This window comes from Egretta garzetta, unplaced genomic scaffold, assembly GCF_000687185.1.
Source record: "Egretta garzetta isolate BGI_Z169 unplaced genomic scaffold, ASM68718v1 scaffold163, whole genome shotgun sequence".
NCBI lineage: Eukaryota > Metazoa > Chordata > Aves > Pelecaniformes > Ardeidae > Egretta > Egretta garzetta.
In genome coordinates, this window is record NW_009259308.1 from 5118502 (window position 1) to 5142529 (window position 24028).

Consider the following 24028-nt stretch of genomic DNA (forward strand, 5'->3'; position numbering starts at 1 on the left):
CCGGCTGAGGAGGGAAAGGGGTTCCTGCGGGAGCCCCCAGCTGCCACACGGACACTGCTGGAGCTCTAAGAGGAAAACAGCTTTTCTCAATTGTAACAAGAAAATAATTTTCAACATTTAGGAAATCTCTGTTGCTGGTGGTTTTAAATGTTACAATGTATTTCACCTGTGGTCCTCCCAGCTCTTTTTAAACATAAATTGTGCATTGATGAGGCCCCTGTGGGTTACATAAATAGACGAATAGTTTGTTGGTGACTTGCCTGGCTTGTGCAGCAAGTAATTTTCTGAAGTAGGAGTGTAGCCTGTAGTCCTGACATCCAGTCTGTTACTTGTGTTATTTAGGGCTGTAGTCTGCCTTGCCTCTTTAAAATAGGTTTCAATGGAAATTATTGATTGCTTCCACAGTCCTAAGTTCTCTCGCAGGCATTTTTCTCAAGGTGGACTCAGAAATATCAGCCGAGTCGACAAATGCTGATGATTCATGGTTAATTCTGCCCCTTTACCAAGAGGTCTCAGGAGTTAAACATTCATTCTGTTTCCTGTTGGAGAAGAAAGCGATGCCATAAATTAGAATATTTTCTTGTATATGTACATAACACACTGCAGTCCCATTTGTCTGGCCTGAAATGGAAAAAGCAGCAAATCTTTACCCATATACACTGTCTGCAGAAGTCGTTTTTGTAGCATAGGAACATCCTGCTCACTGGTTAGAAATCAGGTCCTGTCTCTGACCATATTTGCCCGTGTTCTTCACAAACTTTGTGTTCTCACCTACCTGCCTGTTGAGCTCTCTCATGTTGCTGTTCTCAGCACTTAAGCTTGGACCAGGATGGTAGTCCCTGCCCAGCTGCACAAAGGAGCTATCAGCATGATGTTGCTGGTGTCCACTGGGGAGACAGCTCCTTTCTCAAGCCTTGTCAAGACAGAAAAAGCCCCCTGATACCAGTTCAGCTCTGGGGATGCATTTTGATCAAAGCTCCTGAATTTTGGTGGAGATGTATACCAGCAATGCATTTGTTTTTTATTGTTTTCCAGAATGACTTTCGCAGCTTATGAGCTGTTCTCAGGCAACCTTCTGCATCTCTCCCAGTAGATCCACCATATAAAGTAAACCATTCTGTTCAGATCTGCTTTCCTCTTGCCCGTGAAGACTTTTAACAGTCATATAGTATCATCAGCAGGTAGTAGAGGGTTCACACATGCCTGCCATTAAAATGTTTTGGCCACCACTGGAAAAAGTTCAGAATTGTTCCCAGTTGTATTATCCTGCAGCAGAGGTGGAGAGGGATGTCCATCTACTTGCTTGTTGTGTTAGAGGTTTGCCTTAGGTCTTGATAGGTGATACAGAGCCTTAAGTGCATTCTGTCCTTGCTCTTTTTGCTCCATTAGCAAAATATATTGAATTTTAGCTCACCCATTTTATAAAAGATCTTTGGATTGAGTTGGACAGAAAAGGCTGTGGTACCCTGGTGCTTGAAGGCGGTGTGTTAGATAAATCCTCTGTGCTAGGCGCTGTACAGTAACACTGTACTTTACAGTCCTCCTTCAGAGCAGTTGCAGTCTAAAAAACAAGACAACATGCAGATGAAGCAAGCCAGCTGAATGTGACAGTTGCAGAAGTGGAGAACAGAGAGGGAGCCCAAGCAGCTTGACCCCAAACAGATTGTCCCTGCAAACAATGCTGTGGTGCTTTGGTTTTTGACTCAGAATAATTATTGTTGCTCATTTCATAGTACACGTTACCCATATTGACTCATGTTACAGGACAGAAGTGAGAAAATCTGAATTTGGCCCTCAGTATTCAGTGGCAAAAGTTAGTTTTCCAAAAGTGTGTGATGTTGACACAAATTCAGACCATGGCTGAGATAACAGAGGGATGGTTGGAGGGCAGCAAGATCAATTCATTGCAATATCAGCCAAAAATATTAGTAGGCCATATTTCCTCCTCTTCACTATGGATTGATCCAGCATGATACCAGGTTTGAATTATGCTGCTTTGGATGTGTTTTCCTTATATGCAGTTCTGTGGCCTGCAGGATGGTGTCCCTTGAACTGTTAGAAACACGACTTAGGTGCCACTCCTTCAAAATAATACAAAGACTTTTCTTTAACCTTAGTCTGAAGGAACCAGTCAAATAAGTATTTCCTTCGTAGTTGTTAAGGGTCTCACTAATTACACAAACAAACAATTGTAGGATCTCATTACAGCTTGATTAAAAAACACAGGAAAGAAGTGTAGCTACAACTAGCTAATGTCCTCCTAACCTGTACTGGTGTCTTTTAAAGCATTTTAAACCCCCAACAATCCGGTCAAAGCCTCTCGTCTTTTTTTAACCAGAACTCAACTCTACTTTTCAGGTAAAGTGGATACTGCCTGAAATTCAGCACTTGTTTTAATACCACAGGTCTGAACATTGAAGCTTATGTTTCGCTAATGCATAATGTATGAGCTTCCTTGGCTGCTTCATGCATGGGGTAAAGTTGTCTTCTTGGCCTGGTTTGCCTACAGAAGCAAATAGCTGCAGAGATACCTGCTATTTGCTCTGAGAGAGTTTTGCCTCTGTGTGGTGGCTGAGGGAATTGAAAGGAGCAGAGCGAGTTCTTGAGAGATTCAGGGGAGTTTGTGTTTCCAAGGCACAAGCACTGAGTAGGCTCATGCAGGGTGCCCTGCAAAAGGGGATGGTGCTTGGGCCCTGCCGTCATTTGCATCTTAATAATGAGGAAGGCCAGTTTTTGCTGTTTTTCCTTCTACCCCTCCATTACTTTCACACTTTTTATTCAGAATTATGGATCTGTAGTCTACTGGTTTGGCTGAATAGTTGCATGGGGGGGTCAGGGAACTGAAGCAGAAACTTCCTGATCATTTGATAAAAGCAATGTTCTGTCTTAGGAGGGCTTTTCTCTCCGTAAATGGTGTTAAATGGAAACAAGAAAGAACACAACAAATAGTTTCATTAAACCCACTGTCCTCTCAAGTTTCTCTCCCTGTTTTCCATATTCCCCAAATTCTCCTAATGGTCTTTAGTACACTTGGTACTTCAGCATAGCAGTAGCTGGGGCTTTGTATGGAAAATATGAGTGTTCACATTATATTGGGTGTGCACCTACGCAAGGTATTTTTGTACATTTTATATGGCATAATGAAAAGCCAGTCATTTGTAAAATCCGTGGAAGATCAAAAAATATGTGTAATGGCAGTTAAAAATAAAAACCAAGATTTTTTTTTAAGCCACTTAGTTACAAAGTATAGTTTGCTTTGAAGATATTAACTAATCTGCATGACCCAACTCTCTTTTAACAGTTTATTTGGATTGCATAAGAAGGTCATCAATATGGTACACAATTTACTGTCCAGTCACGACTCAGATCCGCGGTACGCTGACCCACAGGTAAAGGCCCGGGTGGCAATGCTGTATCTACCTCTGATTGGCGTGATCATGGAAACCGTGCCTCAGCTTTATGACTTTACAGGTATTTTATATTCTGTGCTTTGAGTATATGTTGTTCTGCTCACAAGATTTGCCTGGTTTTGTTCTAAAATCGAACAAAACCCTTTACTGTTGGATGAGAGCATTTCTATTCCTGAATTATAACTTTGACATGTTTTCAACATCCATTTCCTAAGCTGCACTTGCAAACTATATCCTTAGTGACTGTTAACATTCAAAAGCTGCATTTGCCTACTTGCTTGCATGAAGTGAAAAACTAGTGATGCGTTTTGGTTTACATCTGGCTGGTGACTGTATATGCATAGCCAGCTGCCCTCTATGTCTCTGACCTGCTTAAAAAGTCACCCCACGCACTGTACAGTTCTCGTAAGAATTCCAAAAGATAAGCAGAGTTTCTCTTCTTCCTTTTAGTATGTGCTCTGTCAGTTCATTTCAGGTGTGCTTTGCAGTGGAGGTGGGTTATTTCAGATTAGGGCAAGGAGTCCAATCTGGAATAGTTTGGAGTCGTCTTCTACACCCTTTGAGTTTAATGACTTAATAAAGCCGCAAGTAAGGATTTGGAGTGAAGTATTCCAAGGGACCTGGTCTGTTTTCAGAAGAGTTCTAGATACTGAGGTTGTGTAGGTTGCATTTGAAAATCATTGTTTGCTTTGCTTTGCATGATCTCAAATAATAGTCATGTTTACTTGAAGGACCTGATGAGCGTGATGATTTTCAGTTTGCATTCTCAGACAGTTCAAAGAAACCAGCACTGCAGAGGGAGGCTGGGGAAAGAAACTTTTGAATTTGGGGATTAACGAGGTACACGTGTTTCTCGGCAGAGAGTCACAATCAGCGAGGGAGGCCAAGCTGCGTCGCTGTTGATGATTATGAAAGTGAGGGTGGAAGCATGATAAGCCAAACAGTTGCCATGGCCATCGCAGGAACATCGGTCCCTCAGCTCACCCGGCCCAGCAGTTTTCTACTTACCTCATCGGTACAAAGCCATCTCTCCCTATTCCTTGACCCTCAATCTGTGTCAACAAGCAAATATTTACGCATGCAGGTCCTATGGGGCTGATCAGTGAGTGGTAGGGACTCATACTGGTTTTCAGCTGGGTGTTACATAGGGAGGCAGAGGGTGAAAGACAAGGGGGAACAAATCATGTTTGCATGTTGTTGTGCATACCTCAGAGAGGGTATAATTAAATGCCAAGCAGGGATAAAAATCAACAAACCTCAGAAAACGGAAGAATTCTCTGTGAAGTGCAATGGTCATTATAGGCTCTAAGCCCTAAATAAAATTCCTACCACATCTAAATCCCACCTAGCTGAAGAAATAAATGGGTCATTTCTCCTGTTCTTTACACATGGAGGGAATCCTCCTGATTCCAGTAGCAGGCAGGCCCTTCCATTTCTCCCTCCTCCTCCCTTTACTCTCCTGTATTAGGACCCCATTTTGCTGGATTTTACCTGCACTCAAACTGAGACGCTGATACATGCATGAGATAATGCTTAACTGTTAACCTACTGGAGATTATTAAAGGCATCTTAAGGGAAGTGGGTATTTGCTGCCTGAACAGAAACTCATTCATATAATGTGATTATTTTCATTCAAACTGCTGCTTCACTCCTGTGACTTGACTATATTGTGGGGTCCACTGAGCTGTTGGGCTGAGAAAGAGAAATGTGATCTCCTGGTTGTTAATAAAGAATGTCTCCTCACCTTCTGTTCCTATTTGGTAATTATTTAGGCTGGGGTGGTCACTGGTGCAGATCCTTTTAGTGATGGCTGAAATATTTGAACGTGAAATGCAGTGTGTCAAATGTCTTGACCTGTCTATTTTAGAGTGGCAGGCAGCACTCCACCTTCTCAACAGAGTCCAGCCGCAGCCTTCTGATCTGTCTCTTGTGGGTGCTCAAGAACGCAGATGAAAGCGTCTTGCAGAAATGGTTCACAGACCTGTCAGTATTGCAGCTCAATCGCCTGCTGGATTTGCTTTATCTTTGCGTATCCTGCTTTGAATACAAGGTATTGCTATATATTGTTTAAACCTCCTGAAATTCCTTGTAGGGCTTGCTGCGGAACTTTATACTCCCATCGCTTACATGAAAGGCATTTCCTGTTCTCTCCTAAGCATTTCCTGTATTCAAAATCCCAAGGCTAAGCACTTCTCTGTGCAACCTCTAGCCTTTTTCCATGTTTACTTTTCAGCCATGCAAGTGGCTGTGCCTTGTTTCACTTCTTACACAGCTTGTGCTGCTTGCCACTCATCTGGGAACTGCTGAAGTTAGGGGATAGCGCTTGGCGATTTTGCTCACTATCAACAAGAAGAGAATTTTCTGTAGTGGTGCTGGAGTCCGTGTAGATTGTCTAGCAACTAAACCTGTATTCCTTTCTTGCTGTATACCTTTAGACAGGGAAGATATTTTGAGCTTTTAATGCTTAGAACATATTCCAGATTGCAAGAACCTTCCCTCATGGTCTCATTTGAAACTTGCAGGGCAAGAAAGTATTTGAAAGAATGAACAGTCTGACATTCAAGAAGTCAAAAGACATGAGAGCCAAACTTGAAGAAGCTATTTTGGGAAGCATAGGGGCAAGGCAGGAGATGGTCCGAAGAAGCAGAGGACAGCTAGGTAAGTAAAGATACCTTCTGTGCTGTCCCCTTTTTCCAAAAACTGCTACTCCCATCCTTAGCAATTACTTGCACCCATCTGTGGTGTGGTATACTACCCATCAAGGTCTTCAGACAAAGAGGCCCCTAGAAAAAGCTGTTTGCAGTTTGCAGCATGCTTCACTGGGTCTGCAAAATCTCTACACTTTTCCTAAGTTCCATCTACAGGCAGTTTATCTGTTACTTGATTGTACTTGTGTACACGTGATCATGTCTCAATTATGGGATGTTCTTGCCTGAACTTCTTCCAGTGTAGCATCTTTCAGAGCCACCTTCTAGTATGTCCTGTGCAAGGATCAGAGTGGAAAACAAACTGCCTGATCTTGCATTAATAGCTCTGAAAATGCCTGGATATTTCTGCTAACTTACTGAGGCTTGAAATAACCCGTAGTTTGAGTAACAAGCACCTTCTGATTATTTTTGCTGTTTATGTTGTTTGGGAGGAAGGATTGCCCAGGGATTAGGACAAGAAACAGAACTGTGGTTTTGTCTTCTACTCTGCCACAGGCATCCTGGTACATGTGAGCGAGTTATTGTGGGCTAAGTTGAATAGATATTTTGGAGGCATAATTAGTTAATTCAGAGAGATGGGAATCTTCTACTTTTTCTTTTCTTAATCTGGCCTGATTACCTTTATTACTTGAAATTCCCTGCCCTCCCAGCAGGGAGAATAAAGATGTAAACGACTGTGAGGTGGGAAAGGACATCTCAGCACCATCCTGAGAACATCACCATGTGCCAGCTGAGGAGGACAGAAATATCAGACTGCTGAGGATTGCCACACCCTGGCTCCTTAGGTGGTCCAAGGAAGGTGCTTTTCTTAGCAGCCCTGATAGCTACCTCCCTGATTTGAGTATCTCGGCTGCCTCTCTCCGTTAGCTCTATAGTGAGCTGGCATATGGCAGCGCACGAAGTGGTCTATGTTGCTCATTGCTCTCTTGCATACAAAACCTCTGCAAGTGAAGTTGCCTGTCATGCCACTCAGCAGTGACAGAATTAGGGGCCATGCAAACATCTTGGGTGAGTGCTGCGGCCTTGGTCTCTAAGAAGTCATAGTTTGCTGTCACCTGTCACTTGTGAACAAATCTAGAGTAGCTACCCATGCAGAAAAATTAGCATTAGGTGACCGCTATTGTTTTAATATTCTCCTACAGAGAGAAGTCCTTCCGGGAGCGCATTTGGAAGTCAAGAGAATTTGAGGTGGAGAAAGGATATGACTCACTGGCGTCAAAACACAGAAAAGCTTGACAAGTAACTCTGCCTTATCCTTCTACATTAACAATGTGACAGTGCCTGTGGGAACACAGGGTCTCTCTCCCCATAGGTCAATGGCAGCAGTCCACTTTGCTCTCATGTGAGCAGGTTTGGGCCCTGAGTTGGAACAGGGCTGGCAGTGTGCAATAGCTTTTAGTCCAACACTGCCCTATCTAACTCTTTACTTTTCTACTGTCCTTTGCTTTCTTAGATTTTAAAATGAGATTTAAAGAGACTGGTAGAATCCATTACCTTCTTAAAATCCTGTAGTAAGCTGTAATTTAGTGAGAAGATCCGTTAACAGTATTCACAGATAGCATATATATCTCATGTCATATTTCCTTTATTCCATAAGAGCATTCTGGAGTTGTCAAAGCTCGCTTTCCTTTCCTGTCCTAATCCATCACTTTGATTGTTTTTCCACATGTGCTGTGCTTTTAGAAGCCACAAACCAGCCAGGTACTGTAGCACTGGTGTGCAGTTCTTAAAAATTGCCATTTTGTACATCTGCAGACTCAATCATCACAGCGTTGTTTGTGATGCTTGGCAGAAGTTTTCAGTGTTTGTGTGCAACTGATTGGAATGAGCTCTTTTTGCTTATTATAACCATTTCCTTTAAAATTACCTCCCTTGGTGTCGTTTGATCTGGAGGGCTCAGGAGCTGTGTTTGAGCTTCGCTGTGCACGTTTTCTGTTTCCTCAAATTGCAACCTCCAGTCTCCATCCTCCCAGCAAAAGAATTGTTCCTAATCCTAGGAAAGCAATCTCAACCCAAGTGAAGCTCTGAAGAAACTGGGGAATGGGGTCCTCAGAGCCCGGATGGAAGGCAGGCCAAATTTTACCCTTGAAGACATTGACGCTTCCTGGAGTTCAAAGTACACCTTCACAGCTTGTAATTGCTTTGTCCAACACAAGAATGTCATCTCTTGTTATGTCAAGTAGTGGCTTTTTGTCCAAGACTCCAGTCCTGTTGAGGCATTGGGAAAGCCAAATAACCATTGTGTTTCAACCTGCTAACGAAGTGACGTAGGTATAAATTTCACCTTGGCACAACTCCAGAGCTGTGGACAAAGTTACACCGGATTAAAATTCGGCCTGAAGAACTCATCAGTTCACTGCCAGCAGTGGGTCTGAGCCCTCTCCTCTTCCCAGGAGCACATGTTAAACGTACATGTTAAACAGCTGTGGAATACCTTGATGGTCAAATGATGGTATCTCACCCCACCAAATAATCTCAGATAACCCTACAAATGTGCTTTTTAACCTGTACTTGCTCTCTGTGACCTGGGTCTATCGCATTCCACTCCTATGGCACTATACGTAGGTAGTCTGGCCCTCTGAAACCTAATAACATTCCACTCCTATGGCACTACTACCTCCATACGTAGGTAGTCTGGCCCTCTGAAACCTAATAAGCAAGACTTTGCACACCGAGAATTGTGCACAGCTAATTGCAGGTGGTATTATTTTATGCAGATGGTATTTTATATAGGGTCAGGCCCCAAGCCTTCCTGTTCCCGAGCCTGGAGAGTAGATAATGAGTGTATGACCCAGCTCGCAGAGGAAGCAAAGTGTGGCAGGGAGGGTTGCTGCAATACAGGTCCCAGAGCCAAGTCACCCACTGTCCCTTTTGGTGTGTATTTTGCTTGGATTTTGTCAGTTCCCATGGGTCACACTCCCACTGTGATTTGGCCTGGCATGAGTCTGTTGGAGATGGCACCTGTGGTAGGGCAGGCCATAGTTGGGCTCTTTAAATATACCACTGGATCTTTGCCAAACGCAGCTTGTGCCACTGAAATTAGGTGGTTGCTGCCGAATTCCTGGGGCCACCTGTGTACGTGGGTGTAGGAACTTCGTAAGCCTTTCCAGGAAAGTGAGTGCCTGGCATATAACAGCAAAATTGTGTAGTTTTTCTTGAAGAGGAAGATACTCTTCAGGAACTGTAATATAATGTAGCTTAAACTGACAATGATAGCACCCTCACAGCACGCACTCTGCACTACAACCAGTCTAGCTGCCGGGATCAATAGTTCAGATATACTAGCTCGTGTAGCACCACCTTGTGTCCATAGCCTATAACATAAAACCATATGTTCCGTTCCTGGTTGTGCTGTTGCATGCCTAACAATGCTACTAAACCAGTTTTGAGTTGGACTTTGATTCTAAACTATTGTTGTGTTCCTGGGAGAGTAACGAAGTGTCAGAAAGTAACGTGATCTCTCCTGAGCATGATGAACGTAAATCCTGTGTAAATTTGTATATGTAAAAAACCTAAGTCTCTCTTCCTGTCTTCTTAATGGATGCATTGAGATATCCTTGTAGTGTTGTCCAGTAATAAATATAAGCATTGTGACCAGGGTTTTCTGTTAATGTAAAAACATTTTTGACTGGAAAATATGTAGGTCTACTTCTTAAGCAGAAAGTAATTTTATTGCTTTCTTTTCTCTGATTAGATCAAGGGCAGAGATAGAACACGAGGCACTTATTGATGGAAATCTTGCAACGGAAGCGAATCTGATTATTTTGGATACACTAGAGATAGTTGTACAGGTAAGGGTGATAAGAAAATAGAGATGTAATAGCGTTATGATGACCTGGGCAGGCAGCAGTTTGTTAAACAAAATCTTCCTGCTGCTCTTAACTGCCCAAACGCTATCAGAACTGTTCAACTCCCCTGCTGCAGTGGGAGGGGTGGTAATGCTTCTCCTAATCCTCAGCCCATAACAATCTGGTTTAAAATTTCAATACCTTCCTTCAGTCTCTTTGAAAGATGTTCACTGTTGTAGGATAAGAAGCAGTTTTTCATAAAACTCCATAATGAACTGTAAAAATTTCCAAATTCTGCCCTATTCTAACCGATCCTCTAGTTCCTTCCCAAATCTGCCTCAAGTCATTGGGTTCCAGGTCAATCTGTACAAATTAAACCTGGGCCCGGGCTGGAAGCCAGCAGTAGCAAGCTTACCAGATCTGCCTGGGAAGGGATCTGCAGGGAGACCCAGGAATCCCAAGGGTTGCACCTTCTACCTGAATAATCCACCTAGAGGCCAGACTTTCCCTCCAGTAGAACAAGGTCCCAAAAGGTCAGAGCTTCATCGGGTGGAAAACACCATCATCCCTCTGGCTTTAGCACATGGGTCAGGTTGTCGTTACCTGGGGCTTGATTTAGAAATGTGACTGTTATGCAGGCCCAGCTGAGTGGGTAATTTCTCCATGCCAAAGGGCTTTTCAGCAGAGCTATTCTCCCTGCCACACACCCACATGAGGTTCATTTTTGCTCATGCAACTCTTGGTTTACTTTTGACTGCAGACTGTTTCTGTGACGGAATCCAAAGAGAGTATCCTCGGTGGGGTGCTGAAAGTGCTTCTGCACAGCATGGCCTGCAACCAAAGTGCACTTTATCTCCAACACTGCTTCGCCACACAGAGGGCTTTGGTTTCAAAGGTGAATTCTTTGCAGATGCTATAATATATCCTGAGTAGCACTGATGGAGGATGGGGCTGTTTTCTTCCTTTGCATTGGGGTCACTTCACCAAGCATTTATTATTTTGTGCAATACTGATTTTCAGGAAATGTGGTCTGGGGGTTGGTAAATCCTGATTGGTTTTTATGATCAATACCTGTTTTTATGCATTTTGGGTGTGATGGCTGCACGCAAAAGTACAGTTCACGCAGCCCAAGTGTGATGTGGGTTCCTGCTGGCCGGCGGTAAGTGGGCAGAGGCATTTAGACATTAGGGAGCACAAAGCACAGGTGGAATTTAAGCTACATGAATCTCACTTAAAGTGGATTTCTTTTACAGGGCCCATAATTTAAACAGTTTCTCAGTTTCTGTAGGTGTACTGGGAATAGCTCAAAGTTTTAAGCCTGAGTTTTTGGAACTGATGTAAATCAGCCTAAGGGTGTAGATGTAGGAACAAGTTGTGGGGGTAGGTAAAATGAATTGCCTTCCAGTCCTGCCAGTGAGTCTGCTTTTGCCTTACTGTAAACGTGAAGTGATGAAAAGTAGCATCATGCCCTTCAAAACAGAGGGGATTGGACTTCCTCTAATGCCAGTGTATGCTCGTTGCTGAGGATTGCCCTGACCTTTTTGTCTGAGTGTTTGTTCCTGCCTGTCTAAGCACTAATATTTTCATGTGCTGTTTTTCCAGTTCCCTGAGCTGCTGTTTGAAGAAGAGACTGAGCAGTGTGCAGATCTGTGCCTGAGGCTCCTGAGACACTGTAGCAGCAGTATCGGCACGATACGGTCGCATGCAAGTGCCTCTCTTTACCTTCTAATGAGGCAAAACTTTGAGATTGGGAACGTGAGTATCCTGCTGTACTTCATTAGGTTACTACATGTAAACTGGTGGGGACTGCTGGATGGAGCTCAGTGTATTCCTGTGAAAGAAAGACTGTCGAAGGGCTTACTGTCAAAACAAGCATGATGTGCAAAGGGAAAAGAGGCATGCAGCCATGGCATGACTTTGCCTAGCTCCTGATCTTGCAGTACCTCACACTGCTGGTCAGTGCATAGCAGGAGTGTCCAGTCTCCAGGTCAGAGTCCAAGCTGTATGCCCAGAATCTCTTTGCAGGCAAGCTGCCTCTGGTGTCAGTTTATAGAGATGCAGAGCCCTGCCTGGAACATTGACTGCAAGAGTTTCCAAGCCTGTCAGTTTGGAAGGTTTGCATACTATTCAGTTTGGACAGTTTGCATTCGAGGGGCTGTTTGGAGGAACTACCCTCCACCTTGCCTTCACACACCTCTAGGTGAGAGCAGAAACAACCACACAGCCCTTTCTGTGGCACAGCTAGTATGTATTTCCTTTCTGAAAGTGCTGTGTTAGTGCAAGTGAGTTAGCAATGATGGGATTTTGTTTCCATTCAGATCTTACTTACCTCTAATTACATTTTAGCCTGATGCACCCATGTGCGCTTTAAATTGCCAAGGAAATTCCCAGCCTTAACTCTTCCAGTTGATATTTTGCAGGCACCCATGTAGCTATGTATCACAAAGTGCTTGCCCAGACATCTTTGTTAACACTGCTTCAGTTGCAGTCTCCCATGGTCAGTAGCAGAACTGGAGGGACCCACTGGTTCTGGGCTGAGGGATTATTAGTGGATTGATAGCAGCAAGTTAACGGTGGCTCCAGTCTTTAGGCTAGAGCAAACCAAAAGCAAGTGTCTAGAATGAAGGCTGTATTCCCAAGGTAGGGTGCTGAGCATCATCCTGTTCAGGGTGCTTGAGAGGAGAGCAGGAAGAAGGAGAGAAAACTAAAACTTTTGCAGGATAACCTTCACCTGAAACTAAATAATGCTGTCATCAGATTATGAAGTCAGAGGCACCAGAGGTTTATTGTAACCACTGCTCTGTGACAGTCCTTTTCACAAAACTTGTGTTTTCTTTTTTGTATCAGATGTCTGTCAGGAGGAGGGTGCAATGACCAGAGCACTGATGTTGCAGCAGACTATTGCAGTATCTCCAGGTTTTTAAATACAATAGCAATTTCTCTGTTGCAGAACTTTGCCAGAGTGAAAATGCAGGTGACCATGTCTCTCTCATCCCTGGTGGGGACATCCCAGAACTTCAATGAGGAATTTTTGCGACGTTCCCTGAAAACTATTTTGACATATGCTGAAGAAGATCTGGAACTTAGGGAGACAACATTTCCTGATCAGGTAAAAGAAACACCACAGGAGAAGTAATGTGTAGTTCATTAACAGGCTGACCTTAAACCTCCATCTATAGCTGGAATTTGCATGTATTCCCTGAAGGAGGTAAATACTTTTTTTTATCACCTAAGTATGTAAAACTCGGGTTCTTGATTAATTCTGACATCAAGGTGCAAACACACAAAGGTTCAGAGCGACTGTGATCTAAACATAGCAATATGTAGCTCAAATCCCATTGCCAGTTCATTACAGCAGTATATTTTTACAGGTCCAGGATCTAGTGTTCAACCTCCATATGATCCTCTCTGACACAGTTAAAATGAAGGAGCACCAGGAAGATCCAGAAATGCTGATTGACCTGATGTACAGGTAAAGTTTATAACCATTGCACTGTAGGGACAGTAGATGTCAGTGCTCCACATGGTGTTTGAACACAGCTGTGTACCTACTGTACTTCTGTATTTAGAGCATGAGGTATTGTATTGCTGTGAACTTTGATTACTTCTTTTTTGTTAGCAATTACTTTACTTTAAACTTAAACCTGTTTTACACTGCTTGCCATGACTCACATTTCACCTGAAACCAACATAGCTACTTCCTGTTTGGTTCTGGACTCAGATGTTGCACATTTGAGCCCTTACGGAGCTTGGTTTTGGAGCAGTTCCAGGTCTTAGTGCTTATGGACCAATATGTACCTGTCAGTTGCATTTGAATATGGTGTTGATAAGTTTTGTTTGGCATTTTTGTAGCTTATCTTGGATAAAAGTAGTTTCCATTCCCCAGCAGTCTCTGACAATCTCATCCTCCACCTGAGTAAAGACAATTCTCTCTGCTTGCATCAGGGAGAACTTAAGGATCTTCCAGGACCTGCTTGCACAAAAGGCTGTTTGGAGGCACTACATACAATGGTCTCTGTATGCAAAAGATACTCCAGAGCCACGTTAAGATCCCAGCTACCAAATTGCATAGTGTTGTCTGCACAAATGGTCCTGAAAGCTTCTTAGAAGGCAGCAGAGATTTTGTCATAAGCAACCCCGCAGGTCTGCTCCGATTGTCCCACATCTTTGGCTTACTACTAGTCTCCAGGTGAAATACGAGCTTTGGTCAAGAGCTTCAGCAGTCATCCATAAAAGCATTCTGCCGTCAGGGGATAGCTGCAGTTGCTTGCCTGCTACTAACTGGCTCAGAAATCTGTAAAGTGATTTAGGGTAACTTTCCATCTATATAGCTTCTTACCTCATGTATTTCTAGATAGCCTAGGACTGATGGTGGTTGTTATTTAAGCAGAAGTAACTAAACAATAATCACAGAGATTTTCATTTCAATTAGGATTGCAAAGGGCTATCAGAATTCCCCTGACCTGCGCCTGACGTGGCTGCAGAACATGGCTGGAAAGCACTCCGAGAGGAGCAATCATGCCGAATCAGCCCAGTGCCTGGTCCACTCTGCAGCCTTGGTGGCTGAATATCTAAGCATGCTGGAAGACCGAAAATACCTCCCTGTAGGGTGTGTTACTTTTCAGGTAGGAATTACCCTCCATAATGTATTTTGGGTTTTTGTCATCTGCTGCTGAGATACTAAGTATCTCCATGTGCCAGGTATTACTGTGCCTACGTACTCATACTGCACTTACTCTGTTTGTTTTGGGGAGAATACATTACAGCAATTCTGAAGATCTTTATTGTGCTTGGAGACTGTCTTAGATCCCCTAAGCCTTTACATCCATAGTACTGAGTGAATCCAGTTCTTTTTATTTCTTCATTTAAGTCATGGGGTTTTACCCTCTTTGATCTAACCATTTTGTAGTGGGTGCAGTTGATGAAAGTGGTTCCTGCGACTAGTAATGTTAGTCAGGGCAACACTGAGTAGAGCAAACAAGCACATGCTTAGCTTTGAATGTGTAGGTGGTCCAGTGCAGTTAGTTTAAGCATGTGCTGAAGTACGGTGCTGGTTCAGAGGGAAATTAAACAAAATGCATGTGAAAGCTGCCTCTTTAAAAATGTTAGGATTGGATTGAAAATCTGCTGGCTTTCAAAGTATTAAGAATTTTGAGTGGTGTTTAAATTGAATAAAAATATTTTACCTACATTATATCTCCTTAGAACATATCTTCGAATGTTTTGGAAGAATCAGCAGTTTCTGATGATGTTGTATCACCAGATGAAGAAGGTATCTGTTCTGGAAAGTATTTTACAGAAGCTGGTCTGGTGGGATTGCTGGAACAGGCTGCAGCATCTTTCTCCATGGTAGATTATTTTAATTTCTTTATCTATCTTCTTCAACAATCTTACACTGCTGGGCAATATGAAGGAAATCTTTTTCTCTATGTATAACTCTATTGTAACTACTTAATTTGCATGGAGCACTGGGAGTTTTAGGTGTTCAAGACAGCTCAGTTTGCCCTCTGGAGGAAACTGGGCAAAGAACAGGATCTGGGACCAAGAGGCCTTTGTCTTTTCACTTCAACACTTTCAACACTGATTCTAGCGTCTTCACTTCAACGCTGCACATTTGGGAGTTCACAACAGTAAAGGCCGTAATGTTTTTCCTCCTCTTCAAGAAGAGTGGGGCAAGAGCTTTATGTGAACAGAGTTAATGAGCTGGTAGTAGCATATCCATCAGAAACCAAGGAAAGCAAGTGAATTATTTCCCACAACACAACATGAAACATCATTCAGAGGGTTTAAGTACAAGCAGCAGTACTCCAGAGCAAAGACCTAGAACCCTTGCTGTGGGCTGGCTAAGCCATGCAGTGCAGCATCTCTGCCCACGATGGGCTGGATTCCCCTCTATTAGAGACGTCCTGAGGAAACGTCACAATTTTCATGGAGTGCCAAAAGTTGGATGTAGAAATCACTTAGGTTGAAGATGCACTGAAGAGAAGGAGCTGTACTGTGCCCTTAAGCTTCCATATTTCATTCCCATCAATTTGCTTAGGATCCTATTTAGCTCATTGTGTTCTTGTGCAGATATCCATGCAAAATATCCTGGTTTTGATTCTGTTAATAATCTTATTTATTAGTAGCAATGTGTAATGCAGTAGGCTTTTGGTTCCAAAGGTGACTGGGGATTTTATTCCATTCATGTAGGGGTATATTTAAGAAAAGGTGCTGATAACATCACAGTGCCACCTTTTCATTTTGCAGTTTTATAATTTAAATGCTGGTAGTATGTATCATTGTTTCTGTTGAATTGGCAGAGCAATCTGATGGACCTTATTTTTGTAGGCTGGCATGTATGAAGCAGTTAACGAGGTTTACAAAGTCCTTATTCCTATTCATGAAGCTAATAGAGATGCCAAGAAGCTATCTACTATTCATGGTAAACTCCAAGAAGCATTCAGCAAGATTGTTCACCAGGTAATAATTTGAATTTTCAGCTGCAATGTGAATTGTGAAGAAACTTCAAATGCTCCGTGCAAATAAAAACTACCCGTTAAGGAAAAAAAAAAAACATTTTAATCAGATTACATGAGAATTGTCAAATGGTGATCCACAGTAAATGCAAGGATTGCTAACAGGATTTTCTATTTCTGGCTATTTAACATGATAGACATCGCATACCAAGTTTCCTTGTAACTTTAGAAATATCCAAGAGTTAAAAATTCCAGTCATCTGTCAGTTTATCCTTTCAGATGTTATTTTAACCTGTGTTTTGCATGCTGTATTTCTGGGAAAAACACTGTATCCTGCCTTTAGCCTGGTAGGTAATGTTCAGAAATGTTGAGGTTTTATTTGCTTATTCATATGATGGATAAATAATTGAAGGAACCTTTCTAAGCTTAGATGGTGGAAAACCCACTAGCTTAGATGCTGAGCATATGATGAGAGACATCAGAAGTTATCAGTCCTCAAAAAGCTCAACCAGCCTCAGCTAAGCAGGAGACAAGAGTGCTTGGCAACTCTCAAGAAGCACATGTTATCTTCTAGAAGAGGCCTGTTGGGTGCATGCCTTTCTGTCAGGGCAGGCAAGCACTCGGCAGACCCTTCTCCGGTACATGCCAGTGCTACTCTGAGCCCCCCACCCCCGCCAGCTTTCTGGTCATGGGCTTCTGGGTACATCATTTGTCTGTTGGTGTAGTTACCCTTATGCTGCCATCAGCTGCTCAGTAGGTGTTGATTAGTGCATCGATTTCCTAGGATCCAGCTGAGAGTCTGGTGGTTTTCTCCATGTTCTGGTGTTGCCAGACTCCTGAGGTTAAGTGTACCAATAGAGGACAATCATTATTGAGTGTCCGTCTCGGCCAGAGAAGGCTGCTTTGGATGCATGATGACTTATAATCATTGAAACCATTTCAGGTTTATGATACCTTACATTGATGGTCATGTTTTGGCCTTTGAAACTTTTTTTTTGGTTTCTGTGACATGCGCTTTTTACTTTTTATTACACAGAGTACTGGCTGGGAGGTAGGTAACTCCATTTTAGTTAGTAAAGAACACTAATAGATTTTTCAGATGACTCACGCCAACGCTTGCCCACATGTGCTAGTTGTGGGTATTTCTGTTGCTGTCTGCTGTTAAAACAATTCATTAACCAAAGAAATACCAATAAACGGATTGTGGTCGTAGTAGGAAATTCTTCATAAGAAGCTGTAGGTAGTGCATGGATGCTGATGTGTTCCACTAATGAGGTTCTTTGGTGAATGAGCCACTGTATCATCACTAGTTCATTTTTATAATTTGTTTATATTTCTTTTCATCAGCATTGACACAGAATATCATCCCTTCATATCATATTTTCACCCCACCCACAGGGGTCGATTTAAGCAATAATGCTCAGAGGTACTGAAACACAAAACTGGTTTATTGCGTGTGCAGGCCGTATCTCAGAGAATAGGCTGCTTCATTCTGTTCATTTAAGAACAATCAATCTGTTATGTAGCTGTTTATCTGGCTGTAAAATAGCTCGGTTGTGTTAACTGGAGTCAGTGTTGCTGCCTTCATTTTTGTAGAGGCTGTTTGCTCACATTTCTACAACATACACCATAAGAACCACACATTTAGATTAAACATAGACAAAGCAGTCAGCTTCATCCACAGTCGCACAGAGCACAGCGAGTTTGATAACTCGGGCCCTAGTCCAGTCGACACAGTGGGTACATGAGCGTCAAGAAGTCTCTGAAGACATTTTAAATGTTTTGTGAATATGATGTTACATTATTTGCTTAGTCTTCACCTGTCCAGTTAATCTCTGGTTTTCTGTGAATCAGGCAACTCAGTATGGGCCATCTCACTGCATGTTTTCACCACAGGAGAGCATTTAAGCCCACACTTCCCAACCTGCGTCCAAGGACGAAGTTCTTTTGCATTGTGTGACGCAAATAATTTGGGCTGATGACGTCTGAACACCATTTTTAATTCTGGCCTAGCAAGAGATGAAATTCGGTAGCTTAAAAGTAACTCCTGACACTTAAGGGCTGGCCCTGTAAATTGTTTGCTTGTTGCTGTGAAAAGTCCCAGCAGACGAGGCAGCACAGCAATCCAGAGTACAGGTCGTAGGACTGTAAATGATCTGTGTTCAGTAGCCAACAAATGTGAAGGCCTGTGAGCATCTATTTTGATTAGTCTGCCCCTAAATCGACCCCTGAAGAAAATCCTGTCATTGGTTATGATTCTAACATCACTCAGTCATGTTTTACTGCATGGTAAAAGACACCCATGGTTTCTGTTCTCGTCTGTCATCGTGCTCCTTCATTGCCACACTTTTTCTGATCTTTGTGCTTCGTAGCTTTCAGATTTGTTGCATGTTTTGCCCTTTTTCCTTATTTTAAATACTTTAATTGATGCTCACCCTTTTTTATTTTAAAGTTTATTTGCTGCCAATTTGCTGCTTGTTTTTTGGAATTTCCCTAATTAAATACTTTCTGTTTTCTCCTCTATCGCCCTGGTTGCTGACCCTCCTCCCCACTCTTACTATTGTCTGTTGTGGTAAGTTCCTACTTGTGGAATTTTTTTCCCTCCCTTTCTCTTTTTTTCCCCCCCTTTTTGTTTTTTGTTTTACACTGTGGAAACCCCAATTTCATTTTACCAAAGAGCTATGCCAACAGCAGGAGCCCCCCTCATATCACAAGGAAAGTAGTATTGCCAACTACAAGCACTGAAGTATCCCGAGTCTGTCACCAATGCATTTCTGAGACCTGTTTAAACATAACAAGTGGTTGTTTTTTCTGCTTGTGTGTTTGTTCATTGAGTAAATGTTGAATTAATTATTTTTGTGTACTTTCCAGTTAGGAAAGTTGTTAGGAAAAATGTTTTCATGCTATGCCATGAGAATTCAAAAATGCTTTTTCAAGTATGCAGGGTGAGGTTGCCATCAAATACCAGGACTCCAGGAGCTGGTGCTTTCAAAAAATCAATATTGGAAGACTTGTAATAGTTGGCAACACTGCAAAGGACCTTGGGTTAAAAATGATCAAGAAAATAACAATACTCAGTTTGGTAAAGATGGTTGGATTTTGCATTCTGCACAGTGTGTATGAAGGAGTTACTTTTATTCCCACATACTTCGGCCTGACTCTGCCTTCAGGCAGCTGCTGCTGTGTTGGTCTTGGTGAAGAAAGCAGAAGATCACTCTTGTGTTTCATTTTTCAAATATTGTTGGCAAAGCTTTTTGTGTACATGCAAGAGATAACACTTAAACTTTATTCCCAGCAATTTTGAAAGGTATTTACCATGCATAATAACAAATCATGAACCTTCATAAATCATGATGGCTGTTATCTGCTCTGCCAGTTCTGTAATGGCTATTCAGTGTTCACCTTCATTCTCTTTTCCTCCCAAAGACCTATTATTTTTCATAAAATAATAGGAGATAAAATGCTTTTAATAATTTCTCCCTCATATCTGCATTTTTAGCTCCTTTCAGAAACAAGACCATGGAGTACTTTTAAGTTATTTGTTTTGTTTTCAGTACCATGATTAGATAGACTTTGGAGTTGCTAAATTTCCATTAAAAGATCGTAGTACAGAGCCATCCCATATTCTTAATGCCAGGCAAGAAATTGAGCTCTCCTAATCTCAGGGGGATGGTAGCTACTGAATGTCTGTGTGAGGTAAAGAATAGCCAGTAGGTGTTTTCTCTCCCAGAGGAGTGTGTCTGCAGCCCCTTGCTTCCAGGTACAGATCCCCCAACATGAGTCACATCTGTTTCATGGCTGTTGGATCCAGGGCTTTGTGGGGGAGACGCTTTCAGTCGCATTAGGGGCTAACCAGTGCTCCTCACTGCTGGCTTGGGATCCTTATGATAACTGAGTTTCAGCAACTGGATTTATCAGGAAAAGCCAGTCCAGCTGGTCTTCATGACAATGAAACAAGTACATAAGTTGAGAGCTGCCTTTCATGTGGGGGCACTGAATCTCACTGGGCTTCCCTGCTGCTAGTGCTCCTGGGTCTTCCCAATGCCCCATTACTCTCATTTTATGCATTTAGTAAATGCCACCAGAACTGCTTATTAATTGATGCTGCCATCAAATGCTGCCACAGGCAGCATTTTCTTCCTTGCTCACTGTTATTTTTACAGCAACATAAATGTACACTGCCCGTAACAAATAGCTGTCTGGGCAGATGTCCACGTGGCAGATACCTTGTGGGGACCAGGTTCTGCAAACACTTTGTAACCTGAAAGTCACTCGCCAAGTGTCCTCCGTTGTGGGGCCTGCCCTGTGCCCATGGGCTGGGACAGGATCCCACCAACTTCCACATGGAGCATGCCCAGGCCCTGTGTAAGGTTTGGGGAGATGTTTTGTATGGCAGTTCCCCTTGGGCAAACGTGGTGCTACCTTGGGAAGTACTTTAAGAAGGGAGCCTTGGATCACAGTCTTCTGCCTATAACATTGAGATTGAATTGAAAAAAATAGCACAGGAGGCTAGAAATTATGGGTATTGAGCAACTGGGTAATATTGTCCAAAACTGTGGCTTTGAAAAGGTAGTGATGAGTAAATTAAGGGTTCATTAGGCTTCTCATTCCTGTATGGGTCCAGAGGGATGGACACTGGAGAAAGACAGGGAGTCTGGGGAAATAGCTCCCAGATGCTGCCAGATGGTACTTCCAGTAAAACAGTAATAGCTTTGCAGCTGGAGCTCGCACCCTGGGAGCTGCTTCTGGGGATGACTGTACTGTGATGAAAGCCCCTCTCTGGAGGAGGGATGCTTGAAGGGACGGGCTAGAGCAGGGGTCCAAGGAGCCACCGGTGACATATTAAGCATATGAGCGACTCGCAGTGCAACTCCTTGTTTTCTTAAATTGGCTCATGTGTCTACGCTCTTGCCAGAGCGGAGCTGATGAATTTGTATCTGTTGATGTCCCATAGTAAAGCCAAGATGTGGCCTGCATGTATTAAGCAAGGCTGCTGCTGGCTGTGGTCTTCAGGCTTCACTTCCACTTCAGAGCTGGGCACTGGTGAGCTTTGCCCTCCTGAAGGTGCTTGGGGTGGGCAGCAGCCCTCGCCCCAAAAAGACAACACCATGTCCTCCTGGCTGTACCTCAGGCAAGAGGAGCCAAGCCATGCCTGGGCAGCTCCAGCATGACGCCCCAGTTTCCTCCAGGTCAGGAGAAGGCGGTGATTTGCCATGACAGTGCTTTTTCCAGTCTCTGGAGTTTGCCCGAGAGTTTTTTTTTTATTTTAGTTTGGCTTATTTATCCTCTTTGCCTTCCATAGATCATGTTCACCATCACCACAAGAGATCAGTTTTGCCATAGCAAAATATTAAAAAAAATTATACACAGCATCCAGGACATCTGTAAGTGCTGTTTTGAACCAAACACTAGCTGAGATTCAGGAACATTGAGCGTTATACACTACATCACACTTTCTCACGAGAGTAAAGGTGAACATTTTAGAGTTTCTTGCTGAAAGGCATTTCTGGTTTGTGCATGCAGTGTGAGTTTTTTTAACAAAATTGAAGGTGTGATTTATTTTTAAAGCATTTTTCTTCTCTCTTTCTCTCTTAATCAGATTTTCTTTGTTACTTTTCCAGCAAAAATCTTTCTTGTTTCTCTACTTTTGTTACATTTCTGGGCCAAATTCACCACTGGCTCAAGTGGAAGCAGGTACATGATACAGTGGATTGCATCTGCTTTCACCAGCAGTGACTTTGGCCCTCTGTACTAGACATTAGTTGCTAGAAGAGAACATAACACCTTCCAGTCAACATGCTATTTAAAAAGCACTTGCCTGTGTGTGTGAGTGAACTGGACATTGACTTTGGCCCAATCCTGCAATTACTTGAGAGTGGATTATGGGGGCTCTGATGTGGGTAATTTTCAGGGGTGTCTGTGTGCAATAATATTCTCCCTGCGTTCTGCAGGCTGCCAGCAACTGGACTTCCCCACGTCTTTGCCTGCAGGCTACGGACCAGGCTAAGGGGTATCTGTGTAGGATTTGGAGAGCCTGAAATAATTACCCAAACGAAGGGACTTGCCTTTGACTGTTCCTCAGAGACATCCGACACCTCCAGACTCCTCCTGGGGTGGGAAAAGTCATTGCAGGGTTGGGCTAACGGTCATAACTGATCCATACAATTTCATGTTAGTTTATAATTTCATTGCGGTGTTTGCTGCTAAATGCATTCATGCTGAATTCCAGGTGTGTTTTTCTTTCCCTTCTTTCTTTCTATTTTTTTTTCCTTGTTTTTTAATTTCTTTTTTATTTTGCATAAATTCAGGAGCCTGCCTGCAGCCATGCTTGGGGGTATGCATGTCTCCACACTGAAATAATCTTTTGTTTCTCCAAACCTAGGATGGAAAGAGGATGTTTGGCACCTACTTCCGGGTTGGTTTTTATGGAACTAAATTTGGAGACCTGGATGAGCAAGAGTTTGTTTACAAGGAACCCGCGATAACAAAACTAGCTGAAATTTCCCATAGGCTTGAGGTGAGATGATTGTGACTGACCTCAAATTCTGTCTGTGAGCTGCAGTTTAACTATTTTGCATCAGTTATTTAAGAGCTGTGTTGCCAAATTACAGGAAGTGGTGGAAATGAACATTGTTGGGCAAAACCAGTGCTGTGCCTCTTGGAGCCTGATGCAAGGCTGAGCTTAGATAAACAGTCACTTGGCAAAACAGTTTGTGCAGTCCCATGCAGTGACCCAGAGCTGGGCCTGATGTCTCCTGTCCTCTTGCCCATGCCGCCTCTGCAGGAGGTGGGAGGAATGCAGGGAGAGGAGTCCCTCAGGTTTTCCTTGATCTTGCAGTGAGAGCTGCAGACCTGCTATGATCATTCTAGAGTTTGCGGCATATCATACTGTGTTTGCATTTCTCTTCAGCTGCCTGATGTCAATGGGATGACCTGGGCTTGAAAAAAGGTTGAGATGCCTTTCAGGATCTGACTTTTTGTGAAAGTATTGCGATTTGCTGTCATTTTGTTGCCTTCACATCATGTTCCTCTCTCTTAGAGAATAAACCCTCTTAAGGTGGCTGAATTTCAGAGCCCCTAAAGGGGAACATCACAGGTCTGAAATTTGTTTCAGTCGTGAACAAGCAAAGGCAACTCTAACCAGGTACCACCCAGTGATCATCTGCGCCATGTAATGGTTAGTGTGGCCTGGTTCTGTGCCAGATATCTGTGTCTAGATAATGTCTTAGCACAGTTTGGGAGACAGCATGGGTCAGAGACTGTTCCCAGTAAGCATTGTGGACCGATGAGGCCATCCCCACTGGGAGAGGGAGAACGTTTAGCAGCATGGCTCTGGGCCGTGCCATGCTACTTGTTTGTAGATCCAGAGGGCAGACCTGGCCCTATTTTGTTTGCTAGAATAGATCTGATGTCACATTGTTACAACAATTCAGCTGCTGTCACGTTGCGCTGAAAGCAGCAGCGTTGTTTGAGGTTTAAGCACACGAAACCGAGTTGACCCATTCACCCAGCCCAGCAAATCTGCGCTCTGATGCGGCACCTGATTTCCAGGCAGATCCCGTATTGGCCACAGTTTTCAGTTGAGCTCACAGACAGACAGCAAGCTCAGATGGCTTGTTCAGAACCACACAGTGTGTGTGTGTGTGTCTGTGTGTCTGTGTGTC

General features: G+C 43.1%; 1 protein-coding gene across 1 annotated transcript in view; it reads left to right on the top strand.

Moving 5' to 3' along the window:
* Positions 1-24028, top strand: part of DOCK7 (dedicator of cytokinesis 7) — a 111468-nt gene that overhangs the window by 82870 nt on the left and 4570 nt on the right. The window contains 14 exon segments of the mRNA XM_035891753.1: positions 3302-3471; positions 4271-4425; positions 5278-5460; positions 5933-6068; positions 7261-7357; positions 9813-9909; positions 10667-10801; positions 11509-11661; positions 12857-13015; positions 13278-13378; positions 14339-14531; positions 15112-15255; positions 16237-16368; positions 22747-22881. Of these exon segments, the coding sequence (XP_035747646.1) occupies positions 3302-3471; positions 4271-4425; positions 5278-5460; positions 5933-6068; positions 7261-7357; positions 9813-9909; positions 10667-10801; positions 11509-11661; positions 12857-13015; positions 13278-13378; positions 14339-14531; positions 15112-15255; positions 16237-16368; positions 22747-22881 (1990 nt within the window).